Source organism: Scatophagus argus, chromosome 2, assembly GCF_020382885.2.
Source record: "Scatophagus argus isolate fScaArg1 chromosome 2, fScaArg1.pri, whole genome shotgun sequence".
In the NCBI taxonomy this organism is placed as follows: domain Eukaryota; kingdom Metazoa; phylum Chordata; class Actinopteri; family Scatophagidae; genus Scatophagus; species Scatophagus argus.
Window position 1 is genome coordinate 7768727 of NC_058494.1, and position 16671 is coordinate 7785397.

A 16671-nucleotide genomic window follows, 5' to 3' on the forward strand; every position below is an offset into this window, starting at 1 on the left:
GTGTGTGGAGCCCATTCTTCGTTTGTTTTAGTTTATGTAATATATCTTTAAAACTCCAACACACAACTGCAATTATTAATGAATTCAATTCATTTCAAATATATTTTACTTTTTTTTTTTTAAATTTATTGCACTAAATGTAGCTTAAAGTTCATGTACACCTGGACTGACAATATTTTTTAAGTACAATTTGGCAAAGTAAAAGATCACTTGCAATGAATTAAAACATTTGACACTATTCTAAATTATGCAGAATGTACATAACAAAACCACATCAATCAATAGAATGAATGTTAAATGTTACATTCCTCACAGCAGCTAAGGGTTTTCCATTGTTGTTATTTCTGTTTTCAGAGGTGCTGATTTGCGCTCTCTTGTTTAGAAGGAGGTCAAAGAGGGGATGATGAGCTTCTGCTGCTGCTACTGACCACAAAGTCTGTGGATAGATGAACTCTGCACACTGTGAGAAGCACAGATGGCACCAGAAGCCCCAGTTTGCCCTGAATGTCTTCAAATCTTTTTAACTTTTGTGTCATCTCTATGTTGGAGCACAGAGATGACATGAAAGTTGGCATTTCAAACATGTTTCCCATGAGTACTGTGATTCCTCTGTGTGAGAATGAGCTAAAAATACAAATCATTTGAGCCTGTGTGCAAACAGTGTTTACATCCCCAGAGTGAATGAGTCCAGATAGGCTTGACATCTCTGTTACTTCAGCAGCATGCCGTCATGTACAGCTCCCAAGCTAAGCTGTACTTCAGCATGACTCTGAAAACTGACAAATCAGGCCAAGACTCGCCGCCAAAGAGCTCCAAACACTGAACAAGCTGCTGGTGATACTGTAGTTAATTACCACCTTGGCATGGTCTTGTTTGTAAAGGTGATCAAGGAGTTGATCAATTTGGTGTTGAAATTAAAAACAAGATTAAATCTCTCACTTTGTACAGGCTCATAGGACCAAAAAAAAAAAAGAAATCTTCAAAAAGTGCTCTGTGTCCTTAAATCACCCAGTGGTTCGTGACAACAGCTGACAAAAGTCTTATTGAATATCAGCGGCATATTGGAAGTCAGAATACTTGGCTACAGTCGGTAAACACTGCTTATGACGTCCATGTGCATGGTGATAGGCTGTCTCCTGAGTTTGTGGCAATATCAACAAGTTAATCCCTGCTCTCAAGTTAATGCATTGTAACTGCTTTCCTGCAGTGTGGGGAAATCAAGAATGAAGAGCCTTTATTGTCATTATGCAAGCATAGCGAAATTTTGTGCAGATTCTCAGCTTAAAGGTACACGTATAAATAGCACAAATATTAAACACTTAAGAAAAAATATAAAGATATAAAAAATATAAAACACAAGGCAAAATTGATATGCACTTAGTGCCAGTCTATGGTATGCTGTGAGTATTTGATTGTGTGTGTGTGTGAGAAGGTGTGTGTATGTGGCTAGAGGGGGAAGGGTGCATGAGTTAAGTTCCTGTAGGGGGATGGGGTGTGAGTGTTTCACTGCAGGGGGGCTATTGCTTTTACAGCTCTGGGGAAGAAGCTGTCTCTGAGTTTGTTTGTCCTTGTTTTAATGTTCTTGTACCGCTTTCCTGATGGAAGCCCACAATCCCCTGTGCTGTCCTCACTACTCGGGCTAAGTCCCTCCTGTCCTGTGCTGTGCAACTGCCATACCACACAGTCACATTGAGACACAGGATGCTTTCAATTGTGGCTCTGTAAAAGTTCGCGAGCAGCTGAGAAGACAGTCCAGTCCGTTTCAGCTTTCTGAGAAAGAAGAACCGTTGTTGGGCCTTTTTCACCAGGTCAGAGGTGTCCACTGACCAGGAGAGTTCAGAGGAAATGTGGATGCCCAGGAACTTTATGCTGTCCACCTGCTCCACCGCCTCCCCAAGTATACAGATGGGAGCGTGTTCGGTCTATCTGGACCTCCTGTAATCCACTATAACTTCCTTGGTCTTGCTGATGTTCAGGATGAGGTTGTTCCTGGAACACCACTGTGTCAGGTTCTGGACCTCGTCTCTGTAGTGGGTCTCATCATTGTTAGATATGAGACCCATCACGGTGGTGTCATCCGCAAACTTTATGACCATGTTTGTGGGGTGGTTGGCAGAGCAGTCATGTGTGAAGAGGGTGAATAGGGCAGGGCTGAGCACACAACCTTGTGAAGAAGAAGAAGATGAAGAATCACTTTATTGGCAGCATATATATTTTTACATACACACACTGAATTTGTCTTCTGCATTCGTGTCAGTGTTGAGGATCAGTGGGGCAGATGTAGACTCCCCTGTCCTCACTACCTGCGGCCTGTTGGTGAAGAAATCTCTGATCCAGGAGCAGAGCGAAGTTGACAAACCCAGGTTGTGGAGCTTCAGGGCCAGCATATCCGGGGGAACAGTGTTAAAGGCTGAGCTGAAGTCCACAAATAGCATCCTATTCTCCTTGTAGGCAAACTGCAGGCTGTCCAGGCCAGTGGGGATGGTGTCCTTGATGTATCTTAGGAGGATCCTCTCAAAGCACTTCATGATAACTAGGGTCAGAGCAACAGGTCGGTAGTCGATGAATGAATGTCCACATATCCATCAAAGCCTTTAACAGGAGAATAATCCAGTTCAGCCACATTTTAGGAGAGGCAGTTCCACTATGTACACAACTATACAAGGATAGACTGAATGTGAATTTAACACTTAACAAATGAATCAGAAGATTTGTAAGCATGGGTGACATGTTACTGCTGTTTAGATAAAATGTTGGAATGTTGAACATAAATAATAAATAACCTCTTCTGGTTCCTGTAGACCTCAGAGCTAGATACAGTAGATCATCATCATTTTATTCTGAGGTCACAACCTTCATGGTTCAGGCATTCTGGCACAGTTGCTGATTGGTTCAGGTTTTAGTTGCCAATGGACTGCGACTACAAGCTATACTCTGAATTTTACGATTCTGGATAAAAATATCTTGTCTAAAAATTGTCTTAATATTTGATAGTGACTTTGATTTTGACATTTGGAACACTACCAGAAGAACTTTCTGCCAGAACCAGGCTAATTTAACCTGATAGCTACAGCTGGCGTCAAACTATGTAGCCAGGGTCCTTACTGAAAGTGGACCTGAGTGCACATAATTCTATTATAAAATGTCTTCATTAGCTGCCAGCTTAACTTAGTACTTAGTAAGCAGCCTTATTTCTACTTCTCTACATCTCAGAAGAAAATATTATACTTTTTACTCCACTGCATTTATCTGACAGCTTTATTTTAAAACAATGACAGGGACAATTTTACTGCACCCTACATTTGAATACATTATTTTGCTGGTAACAGTTTCATACTTTTATCTAAGTTTGGCATTAGTAGGTTCCCTTTATTTATATAAAAGATATCAACGCTTCATCCAAATGGTTACCTGCTTGTAAATTAAAGAAGCTATATTCAATTCTTTTATAACACTAAACTGTTAGAGTAGTCACGTGTATTGACAAACCCACAACCAACCAACTTTGGTTCTTTCAGTTCATATTGCTCCTTTTTCCGGCTCGCAACTGTTTTGGTTTACTGTCACTGCTTACATAAATGTCATTTTGGGCCTTTAATTTGTTTTCAGTGAAAAAGCTCTGAAAATCCACTGCATGCTCCAGAAGCAAATATAGCCACTGAAGAAATGTCAAATATATCAACTAAAGAGCCTGGTATTTCCTTCTGGAGTTGCTGAAGGTCAAAACAGAGATCACATAGTTAATATCTGTTGCCTGGCACCACCCCTCCAGTTCACAGATCTTGTTAATTATTCTGGGACCTCTCAGTTCATTTTAGGAATTCCAAGGTATCGACAGGCACAGACCAAAATGCCTCTGGATGCAATTGGCTAGACTTGTCAGAGCAGCAAAACCTGTAGTGGTTTGCTAGTTAACATGACAGCAGAACATGCACAGCTCAAGGCACAGATGAAACGTAGGTTTGTTAGCTCACACCCAATTGTAATTGAGGGAAGCTAGGTAAATTGCTAGCAATAACAGTAACAGAAAGATCAGCATTAATCATGGCCTGCTCTGTTGGCAGTGTTGGCAGTGTTATGATGTTTTAAACTCAACAACTACTAGCAATAGTAACTATTACATTTTGATTAGTCTATTCAATTCAAAGAAATCTGGAACTGTTACCTCGTGCTTTTGGGCCTACCAGTTTTCTAAGGATTAAAATACACATATTTAAAATAAATTCAGAATGTAGCTTTAGTTCCTGCGTATGGAATACGTCATCTGACCACAGTTTTGTGTCCATCATAGTTATATAAACATGCTAGGACATATTCTATATACAAATCTTACATAAGTTATCTGGGACAGAAGCCAGAATGGATTTCTCTGGCTAAACTGATCCGTTAGGATTTGATCGGAGATAATAAGACGACACATTTCCTTACAGCTTTGCCTAAGCCTGGGAATCACATGGACATGAGCATCATGAATGATCACAGAAAAAAAAAAAGTGGACTGAGAGAAATTTTAATGTTCTTTTGTTCACGATGTGCACAGCTCCAGCCTTTGCATGTGTCAAGGTAAGCAAGCATATAGACACACAGATTAAAATGAAGACATGATTATTTTCCCTTTATGAGATTATATCCCGGTACAATATGGCATCAGATCACATGGCTCTGAACTGAAAAATAAATTGACCAAAATGAAGCTTTTGCTATTGTACAGGAGTATCCATGTCAAGAGATTAAGAGTCGTTGCATTGCATTTTTTATTTGGCCTTGAATACCATTGGAGCATATGCGAATTCAGAGTGCAACATTGTGAAGCCTAAGCTCTTGATGGACACAGACTTCATTTGTATTTCAGTGGCAACTTCCGCTTAAAGCTGCTAAGAGTAGAATTTGCCTCTAAACAGATAGCCTCTAAGGATTAGTCTTCATAATCTGCCGTTCACTGATCCTCGAAATCATACTGTCTGGGTGCTCTGAAATCAGCTTACAGTAGTACAGACAGTAGATGGTGTGTGAGTGGTTTTATGATTGGGATTGCGTGTTGTGTGGGCTTTATGTACAGTAGAATCAAATGAGAAAAAGACAATTGTTTAGGTAGAGTGTTGCTTCCAATCTGCACAGAGGATATGTCACCTAATGTTGTAGCAACATGCAGCGCCACGTTCCGTTGCACACACACAGACAGGCACGCGAATGTTCAACTCTGGCATGCTAGATGGTAAGACTAAGGCCTTTCCTTCTGCTGCACATAACCAAACAGATGCCCGGTGTTATGAACTGAGCATCTCTGGTAACCTCTGTGACTTCCATGTGAAAATCCAGAACGGGAGCACAACAAGTACAACAGCCTAAAAATCCTTTGTGAATGGAGCTCACATGCTTGGGCAAAGACAGACAACAGACAGAATCGGCAAACTTCCAACAGACCTTTATAGCATTAAGAATCCACACAGGGTGTAAATCCGACAACTGTCTCTGTTATACACTCTCACAGTATATTAAAGTTTGATTATAAAGACACTTGGGCTGTCATCGGGTGCAAAATACCAGATGTTGAAAGAGACAGGATGAGATGACTGAACTATACAGAGTGCCGTAATGAGTCAAAGTTAAAAATAAATTTAAATGTTCATCATTGAAAACAGACGCAGTCTCAGTTGTGGTGAGGTGCCGACTTCCATTCCTCAGAACATTAATGCTCATCATTCAGAGGCAATTTTCTTGGAAAACACTTGAGGCATAATCCACGTAGGATTTTATCTTTATACGTCATTGTCAAATAAACTGTGATTAACAAGCCGTCAGTGTGAATACGGATTAGCCCCGTGAACATCTCTTAACCAGCATCGAGGTACCATCATAATTTATTCATAAGAAAAGTCGAGGCATGTCGTCTTTAGCTATAGACAAAGCAAACATATAGAAGAGTTATAAACAGTACGTTCAGCCAAGTGTGATGCAGTACATACACTTTTTAGGACAAACAAAAAAAAAATAAATTATTAGTCTAATCATTTTGCGTTCCAGAGATAATATCACATATAAAAGAGAAATAGAGAATTTAATATTGCTTACATGAGGACTTTCTGGTTCTGAAGTACTGAAACCATTTCTCACGAATAACAAGTCAATGAAAATGAGTACAAATGTTATCTTGTTTTCTGAAAAGGAATGTGCAGTTACCCCTTTTATATCAGGGAAATGTCACACATGACCCCATTAAGGGCACAGGAAGATGAAGCACACACATACAACAGACTCTCTGGGTTCGGATCCTTTACAGAAACAGGGGAAATGTTAATGGATCCCTATATGAAAACAGGAATGTCAGATCACTCCTCCTCTCTGAATAGGGGAACGGAGGCACCTATGCAGAGCTGGAAACGGCCAGTTTCTTCAGGTGGTCCATGAAAACCTGCAGGCTGACATCATCAGTGAGGATCGGGGCTCCGGTCTCCTGTGGATGCCCCAAAAGTAAGGGAAGACAAAAACACGGGGTTGAGTGATTTATGGAATGATTTTTACAAGCACATCTGTCACTAAGATTAGCTTATGTAAGACCTTGATCTTTTCATAAGCTCATTTTGAGACTGCCATATACATATTCACAGTGTTTGTATACTGGAGGTTAGCTCTTCCTTGACTTGGGAAACAAGAGATTAATGCTATTTTCAGCTTTCAGTCTCCCCCACTTAGTATCAGAGGTTAACTAATCCAGGACCTGTGCTTGCTGACAGTTTGACTTTAAATCTTCTGAGTTGTCAGCACAAATTGTTTTACAACCAGGATACAGACAGGTCTGGGGTTTTAAAGTATTGATTTGGACATAGGAAGGAAATTCGATATTTCTGAAACTTTCATAAACTGTTTCATATGTATATGCAGTTATGAACCTTCTGTATGAGGTTGTACATAAACGCTGCTTACAGAAGCTGCAAGATGAGGGAGGCTAAGTTTATTGTTACTTACATACATATTACCATACACAGTTATAAACAGTGGAATGTGAATTGAAATCAGATCTCTGCATTTAACGCATCCTTAAAATGCGTGGCCAACCAGTAAGACAAATGAGTGAAAATCCGCATAATTTGATATTTTTATAGATGGATATACTCCAAATGTTAAACATTTACATCTTTAAAAAAGGCCTTTATTATACAGGAGCATTCTGAAAATCCGGAAACAGTGAAAGAATTTATTAATTTAATTTCCACTTAGGCTGGAGAATTTGATCTCTATAATCAATATATTTTCTAGCAAAAAAAAAAAACAACAACAAAAAAAACAAAAAGCTGTAGCGTATAATACAGTACCTGTCCCCAGGCATAGAGGTTGTTGTGGGTCTGTGATGGGTTGACCTTGGAGAGCAAGAAGCGAGCCTGTGAGCCTCCATGCTCTGTGTCAATGTAGCGTGGCATGGGGAAGCGCGTCTGCAGGATCTCCTGGGCGTCATCCAGCGGAGCCTGCAGCAGCTGTTTGAAGTTCTCATACTCTGCCATTTCCTGGTAGCCTGCCTTTCGCCACTGGGCTATGGTCTGGAAATAAAGAGGAAAATGACTGTGGTAAGAATAACTTGTATAACTTGTATAACTAAATGTGTTGCCAACTTCTAATGAGGGTTAAATGAATGCTGTCCTGCTGAAAATCTAAATAAACAGATGAAATCTGAGTTGGTGTCTCACCTCTCCATGGTAAATAACCAGCTGGAAGAAAGTGTCCATCAGCAGGATTCGATCTGGCAGAATACTGCTGCTGTCCAGGAGAACAGGCTGTGAGGGGCAAATACAGCCAGGACACAGTTAGGAATACACATCATAAACATCAGTGCTAACAAATATCAAACACTCAGAAGCTTCTAGGAGAGGCCAGATGCTCCTCTCTAACATTGACAATAAAGGGGTGCAGGGAGTGAGGCTGACCTCTGGTGGCCCATAGAAGGAGTATGAGTAGAGGATGGGCTGGATCATGATCAGGGACTGGGTCAGGTCCTGCCTGACAAAGTGGTGCCTGTAATAGGACGACTCATCCGGGCTGTTGTTGAACACCTGCAGGAAGGGCGACCGCCGCAGGTGGAACATGAACTGCAGGCAGTGGAGAGTCAAAGAAAGTTATTAAAATGAACAATCGTCGTCATACGATCAAAAAGCTGCCAAAGGTTTAGGCAAAGTATACTGTCCTAATGGTATCATTTGAAAATGTGGACAGTGTTTCTTTGTAGATTCTCATTCATGTGTTCTCACTGGAAGGCAGGTTTACCTGTGGGTAGAGGGACAGAGACTCTGACAGTCTGAAGGACGTCGGGTCGTCTTTATTGAACTGGCCAAACTTCTGACACTGAAACCAAGGTAGAAAAACACCATTTAAACACTGAAACTTTCACGGAATATACTTTATATAAGCTGGCACATCATGCACAAGTACTATAATACTTGAACAACCACAAAATGACGTTTCACTGTTTACAGCTTTTCATTCAGCAACAATCTGAACAATGCCAGCTATGCACTGTGCTTTTAGCCAAAAGGGGAGTAGTTGGTGTGTCACTCACCAGACGGATGAGCTGCCTGTCAAGCCAACGCAAGACATCTGGTCCCTCCTCCGACTCGGCTCTGAAGACTCCAAGACGGGCCATGAGCACTGCAGCTGCTTCCTGGTCGAACGATGACTCAATGTGCTGGATTTGGGACTGTGCATCTGCCCAACTTTGACAGGGACAGAAAGAAAGAAAAAGAGAGGATGGGAGGTAGAGAAGCAGGAGAGGTGCAGGTGAACACGGGAGTGGCGTGAATGACGCACACAGGTTCCTGAAGGCGTCACCACAAGCTGCAGGAACGCAAACATCCTTTCTAGTGAGGCTAATATTGACTCTGTAACTTTCTTCACAAAATGCCAGACTCTTTATTATCACTACCTTGAACTTCAATGTCCATAAAGTCAATACTGACTATCAGTCTGTAAAATAACCTATGGTGCTAATGATAATAATAACAATAATAATAATAATATTTCAAGCTGACACTGAGTAACCACAGTTTTAGGTACAGGCCATACTAGCAAGTGAACCAAAGTCTTACTTCCTGGCAATGGTAGAAACCCGTATCCTCCTCTGTGTGTTCGAGTGCTGGTATTGGGTTACAAACTGGATGACCCCTCGGCCACCCTGTGGGACTGGTGCATTATGCTGCACACACAAAAAAACAAGACAATAAGATTACAGCTGTCAATCACTTCTCTCATTGCATGAGCCTTACAAATAGCCTTCTACTACAAGGGAAAAAAAACAAACAAAAAAAAACATTGTTGAACTGAACTAAGCCTTCGTCACAATTATCCACTTGACTGATGTGATTAGTGACTGCACTTTCATCAGGCTACAGTAATCCCATCAGAAATAACAGGCTTTGTTTTTGTTGCTGCTGTTTTTCTTTTACCTGATTCACCACCTCAAAATACATGCCCAAAGTGGTGGATGGGTTGAGACTGCACACCTTCCATTGGCTTGTGCCACCAATGCCCATCTCCTACACAAAACAAAGAAGACATTGTGAGGAATGGCTGTAGATCCCGGCCCTCACATTAAAAATTCAATTGTGAGAAAGAAGGAAGGAAGGAATTTGAACTGTGGGGTAGCGACTCACATTCTCTGAAACACATGGGCCCTTAGAGTTGAGTGAAACACATGGTCCGATGGCGCCACAAACCTTCAGTTCCCTTGATGTCTACACACACACACACACACAAAGACACAGCATAAATTCAACTTGCATGACAGCTAAAGTCAGATTTCGCAAGTGTCCATCTATTCTGTGTGTCAAGAATAATAATCAGGGGAATTTAAACATTTAGTACGTGATTGGCGCTTCCTATTCAAGCAAAAACACTGCAAAAAGTGATGCTCATCGTGACTCCTTACCTTGACTTCCAGGACGCCTCCGAAGGCCATGCGGAAGTCTCCATTGTAGTCTTTACTAAAGACTCGCTGGAAGGTCTGCTTGAACAGGGAGGTATTGAAGGAGTCTCCCATCACAATGTGCCCCCTGTTTATACATTAACAACAAATTGTTTACTAACTCAATTAATCTCAGTTTTTACGTGTTAAGGTTCACACAGCTCTAACAGTTAGACTAACATACTCTCGACGTACCCAGTGAGATTAGATAGGCACTTCATCTCCAGCAGTCCTGTCTGGTCTAGGGCACAGGCGTAAATATCAATACTGTGGCCGTTAACTGCTGAGCGATTAGCCATGGCTTCATAATACTGTGTGACAAAAAAGAGACATGAAATGGCGATTTAATGTACGGTAAGTGAACACACTCTCAGTACATTGTGGACAATTTCATTCAGACATACTCACTCTTACAGATTTTCATCAAGGATCATGTTGTGGCTCACCTTGGTGGCTTTCTTCAAATGACGAGCGTTGTCTTTCTGGATGTCGTGCCAGGAGCGGATGGGGGTTTTCAGCTCATCTCCCACCACCATGCCCGGGCCCTGGGTGGGGGGCCCTCCAATGAACAGCATCACACGAGCCCCTGTGTTGGGGAATGTACCCTGAGGATAAAGAGTGGAGGAATTTAGCATCATTGTACAGTACAGTTGCTCACTAAGTAGTTATAGATACAAATATACAGGACGCACTGATTTATATTTTTAGATACTCTACTCTATGTTGTATTTCAGGACTGCTCACAAACTGTCGCATGTGTGTTGAACATTTATTTCGGCTGTGAATGGGGATAATGAGCATTAATGCATGAGTTACCCAGACTCTTTTAAAGAAGAGAATTAAGACTGCCTTAATAAAAGAATTAAGATCATCTGTGGAAATACAACATCAGTAATCCATAGCAGAACCTTTTGAAAACAAGCAAAAAACCTGAAATGTGATTTGACAGCAGTGAATATGTGCAGCAAACAAACATAACTGAAGCACAGAGAGGCATTTCTAACGATTTTATCAAGTTATTTTAAGTTCATTGTGCTTTCCACATCTTGACAAAAGCAGAAAACCAGGTTAAGTGAATGTATGTATAAAGAGTATAATAAATCTGAAGGATCGCTTTTAAAGATTCAGTGTCAGCACAGGGCAAACCTCACAGCCAACACTTACAACAAAGTCCATAGTCCAGGAGTCCAGGAAAGCCCGAGACACTGAGACATTTGGAAGCAGTCCACAAAGGCACAAAGCCACTAGAGAGAACCTTTAATACAACGTGGCAATTTGATAACCGGCTGTAAGTAAACGGTGATTCATTTCTAACAGACAACTGTACTCATTCACAGAGAGAAAATGAATAAATAAGACTGCTAACAATGGATGATAAGCAGAACGAGGCTTTTTGCAGTTCTGCTCTATATGTAAAAGACACCTTCATCAAGTCAAATGCCTCTTGACAAATCAGTGAATCTGGAATCACTGAAAGAGACAAATTTAGTCTAATAATCAGGCCTCATCCCCTTTGTGTTGAAAGAGAGCACAGCGGGGGAATGATCTGTTGCATCAGTTATATAATCATGCAGATTAGCAGTAAGAGAAGAGAGGATAATGATGATGGGGTAAAAAGACAGAAGGCAAACAAGAAACCAGCCTTTGAACTGACAAGCACATGTATCGTTCCTGCAGCAGATAGTTATCAGGCTGTATGTGCAATTCTAAACAGTTACATGCGGCAGAGTTGTCTCAAAGAGTCTAAAGTGTGTGTGTTTGACAAAAGTATTTTGTTCCCAGGTGTGGTTTGGACTGAATTTGTTTTAATCCACACACAGCACAGCATACTTAAAGTCCATCATTATTTGAATCCCCTTAACATACAATATTATCTGTGTTTCTGCAGTGCGTTTGCATTGTACCTCCAGAAGACCGACAGCGACAGACAGAGCCACACCAGTGGAGCGGAGTGGCCGTTTGCCCTGAGGGACAGGCCACGGATCTCTCTGGAGCTCACCGAGCAGGTCAGTCAAATTCATATCAACTCTGTGCACAGGCTGAAGGAACCTGAATATGAACACAAACGCAACTTAGGCAAGAAAAGCAAGCTGCCGTAGGGTCGCCAACGTTGTGTATTTTTCCAACAGCTACCATTACATGAAGATATGTGAAAAGTTTTAAGGCTCTTTCATACCTGCAAGAGGCTGCAGCATCCTGAGGTGCTGGTGGACGACCTTGTTGTCCTGATGCTGCTGGCTTTGTTAAACCCAGCATCTCCTGAAACAAACAAAACATTAATTTTAATGTCTGCAATTTTATTTTTCACAAACTAGTACATCATCTTGGCTTGAGAAATGTAATTTTTTACCTTTTCAAATATTTATAAATGTCATATTCATATGTTTACTCATTAACCTCTTTATTTGCCTCATGCTGCAATTTCCTTCAAAGCCTTTGCCTCCACCCACCTGGATCTGTTTGGAGGAGAGGTCTTTCGTTCCCCTGAACACGTAACTCTTGGCGATCCCCTCGCAGCTGAGCTCATGAACTTGAACCATGCGTCCGAATGTGATGAGGCCCACCAAAGCATTGGGTGGCAGCAGGCTGAGGGACATTTGCAGGGACTCCTTCAGGGCCTGGAGGTCCTCTTCTTCCAAACATGTGTCCACCACATACAGGAAAATCAGAGGGGTTGGGGGGCCGCGCTGTAGAGAGGTGGGAGGGGAAGGTTATGCTGTGGTAACATCATAAACTTTGTTTCCACACACATTATCACATACACTGAGCAGCTGGAACTGTTTATTTATATTTCTAAAAGAAGAAGAGGCCGAATCAATGTTTGGTTTGTTGTATGTTAAATATATGTCTCTAGAATACTTGATGTCATCAGCAGTTCATATCACTTTTGAAAACCATACGCATTATTTATAAAACTACACTTGATAGCCACAGTAGTAGTCAAACCATTACTGGTAGCCAAGAATGGTTCTACATAATTTCAGCTGCATATATTTATTATATCATACTGCATGACCTAACACATCAAAACACCACATGACTGAAACAAACCTATTTTATTAATGTGGATTAATGTGTCATATGGATCAAATAGAGTTAGATTATCAAGGCATGTCAGAGTTGTGGGATGACAATGAGACACAGCGATTACATTCAAAACTGCAGAGTTGTATGTAATACTTACCTGCACTATGTATTCAATGGTAGAAAATTGTGGCATGAGTTCAGCTGGCTGGTTCACTTCTGATATGCCTGCATAAGAAGGAGGGAACTGCAGAGGGACAGAGAAATAAGGAGAGATCCAGATTAACCGGTATCAATAAAGGATCACAGGTAGTTCACATCAACTCATGCGAGCTAATATTTGTCATGGCAAACATTCATATCAAATTAAATTATTCTGTGAATGTCAGTACTTACCGGATTTCTCTGAAAACAGAAGTTACACGCCCATATTTTTGCTCTGAAGTCAACTTGGCTAGAAAAGAGTGATCAAAATATTTTAGGCTATGCAACTAATTGACTGACTGATATACTGCACATGGTGTATTTGCAGTTCTTATGTACCACACCTAGCACTTATAACACCTCAGCATTTCAAAATGCTGAGCTGTTAAATATATTCAAACACAGCATACAATTCAAATGGTGTCCACCACCTTTCATCCCCATATGCTTTCACTTACTACAGCGAAGAAATGTAAAGAACATAGTTGGCATCAGCATTCCCATATAAAAAATAACCTTAAATTATACCATAATACAAAATAACATCTGAATACTAAATGTACTAAAATCCTTTCTGGTTATTAATTATTAAATACAGCTAAGCAAAAAGACAAAACAAAACTAACAAAGCAAAGGGTACACACGTGGAAGCAAGGGGACTGCTTTTTTCCATTTAACTCACCATAGTGGGTTGAGCACTGCCTTGCAGTTGGCCCGACTGCACAGGACTGGTTCATACTGGACAGGTGGCAGGTCGGGCCTCTCCTTGAGTGGTGTGAACAGGCAAGAGACTGGGACCACTAGCCTGGTGGCTTCGAGACGGCTGGAGGGCCAGAGGTTCCAGCTGAATCTCACCCCATCCCTGTCCTCGTTCTGTTGGATGAACTCCTGGTAGGTCGCCATCACAGAGCTTCAGCAGAGAAAGAGGCCAACAGCCCAAAGTGAGCTTGTGTAAATCCAACAGAAGAACTGGATAAGGTGAAACTGGCAGTCAAAACTTGTTAGTGCTTTCCACTAGCTGCAGTTAACTGCTCTTTATACAGATGCTGCTCTTTCTCTCTCATGCTAAAATAAGACAGATTTTCGAAAGCATGACGCACAAATGTGTCGTCAAGAAACCTGACTAGCGTGTTTTGACGAGTAAGAGTACAGTGCAGTGGAATCCCAGAGGTATTTTTAGGCTTCACTTTTGTAGGTGTGTCACTGAAACATCAATGACACCTTTGGTAAAACAACACCATGGGACCTGTTGTAGCAGTCGTATCCTTTCCCTGAACTCTATATTCCTTCCCAATACCATGGGATTTCAGCAGGCTCACAAAGTGCATTTGAAAAGATGGCAAAAGCAAAAGCTAGAATTTTTGTTGTCAGCTAGGCATAAGAAGTGAGAGCGTACAATGAAATCTATGCACCTGAAAGTCAGATAAGGCTGCAAGGTTTCATTAGCGATGTATTTATCTGTTATTTCCTCAATGAATTTAGGAAACAACTGTTTGGTCTACAAAGTATCCATCACAATTTCCCAGAGCCCGATAAGACATGTTCAGATTACCTATTTGGTTTGAAAGACAGTCTAAGAGCACCAAAATGTTGAATTTAACAAACAGAAGTTTTAATGCTTCATTTGTGCTTGACAAATTACTTAAATAACCAATTCATTATCAAAACAGTTGTGATCTAAGTAAAAATATCTGTCATCCTATCAATTCGTTAACTAATGATTTCAGGTCTAATACACTGAACTGTTGCAAACTGTGGATTTGTTTAAATAAAATATACTTATTTTATATTATTATGGTTGTTGTTGTTGCCTGGTCTGAGACATCATGCAATTAATTTCTCCGCAGTTAAAATAGCACTGTCGAAAAACTCACACTATATATGCTATTATTTTCATCTAGCGCTGTATTTTAATAATCAATTGATCGTTCAAGTACATTTTCAAAAATGTCAAGCATTCGCCAATGTGTCTTATGTCATAGTAAGTTGAATCACATTTAGGAGATTAATCGATATTGAAAACAACTGTAGGCTGCCCTGTATCTCGAATGCGACCTTTGCCTGGTCAAATGGAGGGGGATGTGGAGGTTATGTTGTTAAGGGTATCTGCTGTTCATTAAAAAAAAACCTTTCCCCCTTACGCTTTCTGTGAGAAAGTACGGAGAGAATTACAATTTTAATCATAGATATGAATCGCTATTTTAGGCGATTCAACATTGACTACCTTCCTAAAATATAGGCTACAGGCCACGTAGTAAAGGTTAGTATCTGTACATTTCTACTTACAAACCATTCAAATCTGACAGTTGTCGGGGTATCTACTCCCGCGACGAGGAACACAATATAGCGTATAGCAACGACGGTTGTACGAACCTAGTGAATTTAGCAGTGTTAATGGTAATTATCATTACAAAACGTCTCTACGTTTATGCGGCACTTAGACCTCTACAAGCTAACGCTACGTACTATAGCTGGTCAGGTTAGCTAACGAAATGTAGCATTAACGATAACTCACTTCCTGTCACTTCGTGAATGAACGAAGAAACGGAAAATGAAGTCGAATGCGTACCTTTTGTATCAGGATGACCTCGGTTCTAGAAAAAAGTTAAAAACTCCGTTGTGTTCGAAGCAAATTACAGCATTTGTAGATAAAGGCTGACGGATGTAGCCTACAAGACAGAAACACGACGGTGGGGGATCAGTCCCTATTCAGCCGGCTTCTGTACTTTACTAGACTGACGTGTTACTCCAAGTTAAGACGTCTCCTATTGGCCCTTCGCTCCTTGACGTCACTAGAGCGTGCTTACGTACATATGGGGAAGAGAATGACTATGGGAAATGCAGTTTAGTGCATTGGCCTATGGAACCGACGGTATTTGTGGAGTTGTATCAGTTATTATCCTGTAATGACTGTTTTGTACAGTGTGATAATGTATACGATTGCTATGATTATACCGCTGTGGCAGTTTTTTTTCGCTTTCTCTTGTCTCACCTTTGACCAGTTGTGGAAAATGAAGTTTGCTTATTTCTCAGTGCTGCATTGTGCTTCTTCCCCACTGTAATTTAGAAGGAAATATTGTTCCCCTACTTTTTTCTTATATTTCATTTATTTTGTTTTACTAGAATATAATCTAACTTTAATGCAGTTGTACAGTAATTAATGTAATAATGCTATAATTACAAGACCAAAGATGAAGACTGTGCAAAGGCAGCCCTGAGATAGTCAGGCACTTAGGATCAGGGTGCATGATGCTAGCTGGAAAAACGTACACTGAAAGACACATCCACTTGGCTGGGATAGTGTAAAGGAACCTCTGTACTGAATGCAGACTGAAAGTCCCCAAATGGGGGATACCACCAAAAGTGGTTGAGAATGGCACAACAAAGATTTTGTGGGACTTTCCAGACACTGGTCAAGAAGGAACAGAAGTGACTGATGAAACAAGCCTGAGCAATGACAGCATCAGTGCCAGTGCTAATAGAAACACTAGGGG

General features: G+C 40.8%; 1 protein-coding gene across 2 annotated transcripts; it reads right to left on the reverse strand.

The window, feature by feature from the left end:
• Nucleotides 1–5409: 5409 nt before the first annotated feature.
• sec23b (SEC23 homolog B, coat complex II component) lies at nucleotides 5410–15921 on the reverse strand. 2 transcript variants are annotated; one of them, XM_046404956.1, is made up of 19 exons: nucleotides 15747–15921; nucleotides 13860–14087; nucleotides 13370–13427; nucleotides 13134–13220; nucleotides 12400–12636; nucleotides 12126–12208; nucleotides 11854–11998; nucleotides 10396–10554; nucleotides 10145–10260; nucleotides 9914–10037; nucleotides 9639–9719; nucleotides 9432–9521; nucleotides 9075–9181; nucleotides 8549–8702; nucleotides 8257–8334; nucleotides 7920–8081; nucleotides 7683–7769; nucleotides 7314–7535; nucleotides 5410–6454 (listed from the first exon to the last, which is right to left on the reverse strand). In XM_046404956.1, exons 2-19 carry the CDS (start codon nucleotides 14078–14080, stop codon nucleotides 6365–6367), a joined length of 2301 nt encoding a protein of 766 aa, XP_046260912.1. In that variant the 5' UTR covers nucleotides 14081–14087; nucleotides 15747–15921; the 3' UTR covers nucleotides 5410–6364. The 2 variants fall into 2 exon arrangements, with proteins under 2 accessions (XP_046260912.1, XP_046260921.1); XM_046404965.1 differs by having other exon boundaries at nucleotides 13860–14123.
• Nucleotides 15922–16671: the final 750 nt, after the last annotated feature.

Bases quoted from the DNA above. Each gene is read 5' to 3' on its own strand.
- sec23b (XM_046404956.1), bottom strand. From the start codon at position 14,080: ATGGCGACCTACCAGGAGTTCATCCAACAGAACGAGGACAGGGATGGG. The intron at 10,261-10,395 runs GTGAGCCACAAC...TTTGTCACACAG, and splicing joins ATTTGAAGAAAGCCACCAAG to TATTATGAAGCCATGGCTAA. The intron at 7,770-7,919 runs GTCAGCCTCACT...TGCCCCTCACAG, and splicing joins CCTTCTATGGGCCACCAGAG to CCTGTTCTCCTGGACAGCAG.